General features: G+C 41.1%; 1 protein-coding gene across 1 annotated transcript in view; it reads left to right on the top strand.

The window, feature by feature from the left end:
• The first annotated feature begins 6,447 nt into the window (after positions 1–6,447).
• Positions 6,448–8,903, top strand: part of Scel (sciellin) — a 72,045-nt gene continuing 69,589 nt past the window's right edge. Inside the window, 2 exon segments of the mRNA XM_051195257.1 lie at positions 6,448–6,505; positions 7,188–7,302. Of these exon segments, the coding sequence (XP_051051214.1) occupies positions 6,463–6,505; positions 7,188–7,302 (158 nt within the window). The 5' untranslated portion in view covers positions 6,448–6,462.

Raw genomic sequence — 8,903 nt, 5'->3', positions numbered from 1 at the left:
ATGTGGAGAATGGGTACTAGAGAGACCGACATTCTGTCACGAGTCTCTAAAAACTTCCTGATTATCTGTATCCAGGCTTTTCCTTTCCTCCTTTCCCATGTGCACAGGGCTCCTTTGCTGGCCATTGGATTATAAGAAGAATCACACAGTTAAAACACATGTGAGCAATATTTTTAATTTGAAAAGAAGCATTGTATCCTAAGAATGTTCCCTTTTGTTTTTCATTCTGTGCAAGGACTCTACCACTGAGCAGGTTCCCCAGTCCTCCCCCCTTTAAAATTTGAGACAAGATCTCATTCACTTTCCAAGGCTGGCCTTGAACATGCTCTGTGGACCAAGCAGGGTTCCCTGTAGCTAGAATTATAGGTCCGATTGGAATTCTGGTGGCATTGTAAATATGAAAATCAAAGCAGTGATCATTAAGCTTTTTTAGACCATAAAACTTCATTTTAAAAAATAAAGAACATTATGTGGCCCCACATATGAGAGCAATTATATATCTAGTGACTTACCAGCTGACAAAAGACGTGGCGGATAAAGTAACTGGCATTCAACTAGTAAAAATGCGGACACCAAGTATGGGCACATTTGTAAGCACACTTCTTACAGTAGCTCAGTGCTTCCTTCTCCCATAGCTCTACCATTCATCAGGTTTGCAGCCAGGCTCTGGGGATGATGCTGGATGAGTACGATCCTGATAGAGTTCCAAAATGTCACATTGTCAGCGTCTTACAGAGTGCTACATACAAGACAAAACAAAACAACAGGAATTGCCTCTTGCTTTTATTTAGGACTAGTTCCCACAAGACAGACTTAACATCCTCCCGGAAGGTGTGGCAGTCTCATGCTTTGGTAACGAGGTATTCTTCAGAAGGCCTTTGCTTAAAGGACATAGACATCTGGTCCAGCTTCCAGTCCTTTACCTCTTCCTCTCTGTTAATGACTGGGCTTGGATGTCATATAAATGCCCAAGGGCTCTACTGTAGAACCTCTGGGAGATGGCTAGGAGTACGTAGTTAAGAGGAAGGCTTGTTCTCTTTCTCTGGATTTGTAGTTTCTGTCTCGTTGCATCTTCCATGATACGCAGCTCTCTGGCTCCAAACCTGGGTAGGTAGTGTTCATTCAATTCTCCTTGAACTCTTGCCCATGTCTCACTCAATCTTATTCTCAACCTAGGCATCTGTTGCCTTTGTAGGCTCTGGTAAGGAAAGGGGAGAGTTCAGACAACAATAATAGCTTAGATGATTTATAGTAATTTATAATTTATAGAGTGCTATCTTAGTTATCACAATAACCTTTTAAACCCGATCTAACCCCCACTTTGCTGAGGCAGAGTAATGACTTGGTCCACGTGGCTAATGAATGCCACAGCTGAGACTCAGCCTGAGGCTAAATCACAGCTCATCACTCTCTTCTGGGCCACCACTCAGCGTTAATGTGCTCCTTGCCCAAACATATTTTACTTCAAACTAGCTAGTAGTCAAGTAGATTATGAGAATTTGAGAAAAACAGAAAGTTCTGGGGTCCTAACAAGAAGCCAAAAATGGGATGCAAAAGGGAAAAGAGACATTGACCTTGAAATAGAAGGGAAGTATAAAGACAAATATGAGGAAGTATGGAAATTAGTAGGCATCATTAATATTCCAGTAGATGATAAGGCAAATTACAACATGCAGAAGGTATTTGTTCTGAAAGCTAGCAGAAGTGGTATGGATAAAATATGGCATACATATTATGAGGTTAATATGTTTTAAATGAGAACAAGTATGTCTTCTATACATTGAATTTTAACTTCAATGATATAGAAATAGCTACTTACAGCATTTGTTTTGTAAATAAACTATATATAGTATAGTATATACTTATCATATATGCACTAACTACCCTATTTACCCAATATTTTACTATAAAAAATACACACATACACACACATACACACACATTATATATATATGTTGTTATATAGCACACTAAATGAAATGTCAGAAAACACGGTACCCAATGGTTACATGTTTTTGCAACATGGTAGAACGTTATAGTCTCATATTGCCACACAATCTGCTGTATCTCCCCTGATAATTCACATGGTCATAATCTCGGATGGGATTGGCATATTCATTTTGATGCCCATTCATGCTTTCTTGAAAAAGAAGGCGACTCTGTTTCTAAACCAGAAACAGAAATTGGGATCTCATTAGGAGCTAGAAGGCTTTAAGCAAGGATGTTTCTCAGGGTTTGGATAGATACAAGCCCAGATGGACCTGAAGTAATCCTGTGAAATAAAATCTTCCTTTTATCCTGGCAAAACCATGGGGGCTCTCCCTCGAGCTGTCATGAGTCCTGTGCCTACTGACAGTTTTTAGTGTGGGGTTGTTTTATACCATACTCTTATACCATAACATTTTCCCAGATAAAAGTGTAAAATTTAATGCTTTAAAAAAATTCACCACTGTCTAATTCTAGAACATTTTTTTTTACCCCAAAGAAGCCTCATTTCTGTTAGCAGCATCTTCCTTTGCCCTACCTTCTAAAAGGCACAAGTTAATTTTCTTTTCCAAGAGCCTATTTCACATTTCATAGATTATTGTTCACCTTTGTTTCATGTCTGGATCCATTCATTTAACCTGTTTCCCGTTTCATCCATGTTCTGTCATGAAACGGTACCTCAGTCCTGTGTATTCCTGACCAAGAGTCCATTTTGTGGATATGCCAAACTATCCGTTCGTTTGATGGGTGTTTGGGTTAGTTCCACTGGCTTCTGCTATTATAAGAAAAATGTTGCTGTGACCACTCTTGTTCAGGTTTTTGTGTTGACCAATGTTTTATAACCCAGATAATGTTCAAGAATACACAACAGTGGTTCTTCCACCAAGGCTCCTCTGTAGCCATGGTTCCTTGAAAGGCTACCTTGGTTGCTCTGATACGTCATGGGTAGAACTTGTTGGACTTGCGAGATGCCATGAGTCAGGCAGACCCTCAACGAGTACCATGTCTGTCACTCTATCTCCAGGGTACCTGTCTAGTCTTTGAGTGACTCATGATGGCTGGGTGCTCAGAGAAGAGTTTACTTTGTTTGAGACGTCTGCCTCTGCGGCTTAGCAAGTTACAGTGCTCCCAAATTTCACATGTTTTATCTGAGTGTTGGCAATAATAATAGCCACCTCGCTGAGTTCATTTGACGGTGAGAGATAGTGTCTATGATGTACATTACTCAAAGCAGGGGCTCAGCTAACATATGTTTATGACATTGGCCAATGCTGTGTAGTATGACAGTTAAAGAAATTGAGGGCACAAATTAGGGGCAGTAGGACATTATTCCTTTCATAAGCATCGAGTTGGTTTTCTAGGGATGCCACAAAAATCACCACACAGAGATGTGGTGAGCTACACAGCAGCAGAAATGTATTGTCTGGCAATTGTGGAGGCTGGGTGTCCAAAAGCAAGGTGTCAGTGTGTTCAGGTTCACTTGAGTTCTTTCTCCTTGGCTTGCAGGTGAATGATCCTTGCTACCCCAAAGGTCTTGTTTTAATTTACCCCTTAAAAGTCACTATCTCCAAGTATCATCATAGTCTGATGTAAGGTTAGAGTTCACCAAGTGAATTTGGGGTCAGGATTCAGAGTAGGAAATAGCTAGGCAATGTCCCTACACTGGGAACAAAAGAGAAAGTCTAAGCCTTGCTCACTGGAACCCAGTAAACAGATTAGTTATATAATGTCTTTCCTCTGCTTACCCTGTTCCTAGTCTTACAATTGAACTTGCAATCTTTGCAATTGTGAAATGAAATATACAGTCAATATGTTGACCACCTCAGAGTCATAGTTCTGTCAGCTGAGATGTTCTCCATCTTTGTCAGCCAATAAAGAAAAAGGAAAAGTTACCAGATTCCATTTGGAAACAGGAAATGGGCAAGCCAGGAATCCCAGGAAGTAAGGATAAAATTGAGACAAAATTAGTGAGTAATTGAGATATGTGTTTTTTCTTCCTTCCTTCTTTCTTTCTTAATTAATTAGTGTGTGTGTGTGTGTGTGTGTGTGTGTGTCACACTTATTATAGCATGTATGCAGGAGTCAGAGGACAGTCCCTGGCAGTGAGTTCCATCCTTTAACCAGGTATATCCTGAGGACTGAACTCACCAGGCTGGTGGGAGGCACCTACTGAGACATCTCAGTAACCCACTGCTTGTGTTTAGGTTTCTCTTTATTTTTGTGACGCAGCTTGTCAACCTCCAAATGAGTGAGCCCCACACTCACTGAAAATCCATTTGCCCGTGTTCAGAGCTTGTCCTATCCCTTTCTTACACTCTCGCTCTTTCCTGTGTTTGCTCACTGTTTTCCGGAGCAAAACATAAAGGCACAAGGTTGAGAGTTACTGAATACTGATTCGACACTCTACATGGGTCCTCCTTTGAGTCTCACAACAGCTTGACTTTGCCTTTTTTTTTTTTTTTTTTTTTTTTTTGGCTTTATTTTGGAGAAACCCGATCCCACGGTGACTCCCAGCTTAGGAAAGGAGTGACTATGATTGTTGCTGTTCATCTTTGTTGTCTATGTGGCTCCTTAGAACAGAGCCTGAGAGGGACGTTGGGTGTCTGTGACTTATGGCAGGTACAGTCTCAGGAGCAGGAGGTGAGGAATGGGAGGCAGAAGAAGCTGAGGGAGGATATGCTTTGTGCCAACTGAGCTTCAGCGAGCTCCCACAGTAACCCCCAAGTGCGCATTATCCTCACAGAATTGTCTCTGCCTTGAGACAAGGGGCTGGACATCAGTCATTTCCAGGTTACATGGACATGTCCTTATGGCCATGACAATATGGATGGAAGTACTTTTGACATCAAAAGATGGAGGTAGAGGACTTTAGCATTTCCAGGTTGTACGATAGCTGATAATACTGTGCTAAGAAGCATTTATATTTTAGCAAGGTACTTTTTTGTGTGTGAACATTATTCATTTGATCATTATCATCACGATGACCTTTTGAGGTAGGTGACAAGTTTAATTATCTCTGTTTCATGGGGAGAGTTCAGGGTTATGATTGTAGAACTCGAATGTGATAAACTGGACATAGAGTTTACTTCTTAGTTAAGACTGAGTGGTCCTTCAAGTTCAGTACGCTGTCTGGTGAGATGGATGCCACAAAGGACTTGAGTACCTATCTAGTGTGACTAGCTGTCCCCATTTGCTTGGGACTTTCTGGATTTACAGCTGTAAACCCCACTTTGAGGGTAACTGGAGACTGACTAGGCCCAGTGCCTAAGGTCTGCAATGCTCCTAAAATTCTCGTGTGTTCTCATTTTAATTTCTTTTAGTTCTCATTTTAATTTCTTTTAAGAAGCGGATAAAAGCATGAACACAAATACTACAGCCAGTCACAATTGTGTTTATGCTACCATAGTCTTTAAGGATCCGTTTTCATTTATTTTATTTATTTATTTATTTATTTATTAGTTTTTGAGACAGGGTTTTTCCGTGGCTTTGGAGCCTGTCCTGGAACTACCTTTGTAGACCAGCCTGACCTCGAACTCACAGACACCCACCTGCCTCTGCCTCCCGAGTGCTGGGATTAACATTTATTTCTTATGTGAGTCTGTGTATGCTTGCCCACATGTGTGGAGGCCAGAAGACAACCAATGGGAGTCAGTTCTCTCCTTCCACCCATTTGAGTACAGATTATGTGGATTAAATTCGGGTTACGGGCTTGGTGACAGTTGCCTTTACCTGCTGAGAAATTGTGCTGGCTCCTATCAAATACAGTTTTTTTTTTTTAACACATGTAAATATAAGAAGGGGCTATGAACAGCTTCTGGGAAATGGCATCAGTTGCAGAAGAACTGAGATTGGGTTGTATTAAGCTGTTCAGACTTTAATAATGGTGGCTGGCCAAGGCTAGGGACCCTGGAGATTCCCCATGGGATGGTTGTTTAGAATCTCCAGGGCTTCCCTAGATCTGTGCACCCTGCTACTTCCCTTCTCATGGCCACCAGTTGCCTGGGTTTACTTTGATTTTCCTAGAAGGGATCAGTAAGTCCGTCTTACGGCCTTCTTCCCCTCTGCCATTCTGTCCATCTACCATGACCAAACACTTGTCTGACATCGTGCTTGCTTCTTCTATTGGTATCTCAGGGACAGGCTCAATGCAGGTACTCAGTGCACACTCATGGATTGATCAATGAATCAATCGAAAACTGGATTGATTTAATTGCGTGTTTTATAGCCCTGGGGATGTGAAACACTCTGGGCCTCATTTTTTCCGTGTATAAAATAAGTAAAATAAGTTCCTTGGAACAGTTATAGCCTCAAATTCTCGGAAGGCGCTTTATGTAGCATTTGTTATATTTGCAGGCTTTGCCACCATCACTGAAAAATATATCTTAGCAATTCAATTGCTCCTTGAAGGTTCTTAATGTCATCACTGTGTTTTTCTCTCATCCCCATTTTTATTTTAGATCCTCACTGCAATCCAGCATGTCGGATTTTTCCTCAAGAAAAAAGTCTCCCACTGGAAATGGTAATGCAGATAATGTTTACTAAAATAGTAGTAAAAAACCTTTAAGATATAAGACAAGCAACTAGTAGATCATAAGTTTTTACTTTAGATGTGCATTGTTTACAATGGCCTCATTATATTAGCTTTGCCTAAGTTAGGCTTTTTTTTTTTTTTTTTTTAAAGTAAGAATTGAGATGGGGAAGAGAATGTGATGTAAACATAGTACTCATTTTTGAAATTCTTTAAAATATTAAAATACGTGTTTAAAATGCTATAGTTTTCATTTGTGCCACTGTAATTTAAAAAACTTAAAAATCAACACAAAAGTCTTTTGGTGCCCTGGTGCCTGTGAGATGTGTCATCAAGTGCACCCGAGTCACAGTGTCTTTCTAAGGCACATTTCTATTGGGCAGAATGGCTGGCCACTAAGCCCTACTTGGGTTTGTCTCAGCCTAACGATCCTGCAATCTCTGGGCCTCAGACGGGGCCTCCTGAGCTGCTCTGGAGGTTTCAGTTGGCACCTGAGCAGTTTTATTTGTTATCTTTGCTGATGGGGTGTGGGATTTGTTCTTTCTTGCTGGGGCACCCTGCTACTAGACTTGCCGGTGCAGAGGAGGCCAACAAGATGCTGCTCTCAAGACCTTCTGGTGAACGCCCCACATTGTGCTTCTCTGAACCGCGGCTGTTGTATTTCTCTTCATAGATACGAAGCGCACCCAGGGGGCGCCACTGAGACAGCAGGGTTTTCATGATGTGAACAAAAGAAGGGCTTTCTTACAGGATAACAGCTGGATAAAGAAACGCCCCGAGGAGGAAAAGTAAGCGTGGAGGGGGAGGAGCGGTGGCTGGATGATAGGGCCATCTAAAAAGCACTTGACTGCATAGTCTCATTTTTGAACGATTTGGTGAACATGAATCAGTGGTACCACATTCTTAAGAAAACCTGCACATATAAAATAATGTGAGCTATTACAGAGGGGAGCACGACTATCACCTGGAATAGGTGTCTGCTCACCCTTTGTGCGCTGGAAAGAAAGCAAGACATCCCAGTTCCCCAAAAGGCAGCGGTTAATCCCCTCTATGTTGTATTGATCGTGCCAGTAACTTTTCAGATTTACAAGTGTATCTTCTTATTGGCCACTCAGCTTTTCGTTAAACCAATCAGAGTGACACACATTCACAGTGTACGAAAAGATTATTGCACAACAGATTTATGATAGGTGTGCATATAACCCAGGTCCATCTTTATCATTAATTAGTTATGAATTATAAATGATGCATAGCCATGGATACAGTTTGTAATTTCTTTATGTGTTAAGCTTTGTGTTTGGTATCTGGTTTATGAAGCATCACAAGGTCTTATAAACATATGAGGTAGGTATTGTAATCTTATTTTATAGGAGAGAAATCTACAGCTCTGGGAAGCTATGTCATTTGTCCAAATGGCACACAGTGGAATTGATATTTTAATATGATCCATTGTCTTTCCATTATGCCAGTTTTTTTTTTTTTAAAGAAATACATATTTGCTTTAACTTGTGTCAAACAAGTAAACCTTCTTGTACCTTGTGAATAGCACCATGGTTATGAGTCTAGCCCGTGTTACCAAACCACTTTACAATTTAAAGTCAACAGGTGGTCAAATGCCTTAACATCTACCTGTGATCCTTACATACAAATCAGACTGAAAAATTAAGCCTGCACATTATTCCAGTCTTTTAATCAGAGGCAATCTTACCTCAGGGGATATTTGGCAGTGTTGGGAGGTGCTTTTTGGTCACCAAATTGGGAAATAACCCTAACACTTAGTGAGAAGAAGTCCAAAGTATTGTTAAACATCCTGAAGTGTGAGGGATAGACCTCACAGCCAAAACTCTCAAACACACTGTGTGTTAGCAGCCCTAAGTTGAGAGACTGCATCTAACTTTTACACACTATCCAAACATGCTTATTTGAGGAACATACTTATGACAGGCAATAAGTAGTAAAAGCATCTGTTGCCTTCTGTTATTGTATCTTATTAAGGACTGTTAGTGATGTGCAGAGACTCAATCACTGTTAGACTGAGCACTGTTGGACCACAATCTCTCCTTCCCACAAATCTGCACTTAGTTCTTCTGTGAGAGTACTTCTCCTTTTCTGTAGTGGCCATGTCATAACAAATGTAAGTAATAAAGTTTGGCTTCCAAGCATTTATGCAGAGGGGTGAAGGTAGAGATGCCTGCAATAAATCATGGTAGGTAGGAATGTTGATTCTATGCCAAGTGAGCCTCCTAATCAGGCCCAGGGAAGCTAGCTTGGATGGCATGGTAGCTGCAGAGTGAAGGGGAAATTGGCTCTGGTACTTTTCTAGCTCCCACTGGCCTGGTTCTGGGCTGTGTGCTGTGGTTTGTTTTCAGGTGAGAACGTGCCCGGTACC

Source organism: Phodopus roborovskii, unplaced genomic scaffold (genome assembly GCF_943737965.1).
Source record: "Phodopus roborovskii unplaced genomic scaffold, PHOROB, whole genome shotgun sequence".
NCBI classification, from domain to species: domain Eukaryota; kingdom Metazoa; phylum Chordata; class Mammalia; order Rodentia; family Cricetidae; genus Phodopus; species Phodopus roborovskii.
This window is presented reverse-complemented; position numbering and strand designations above follow the sequence as displayed.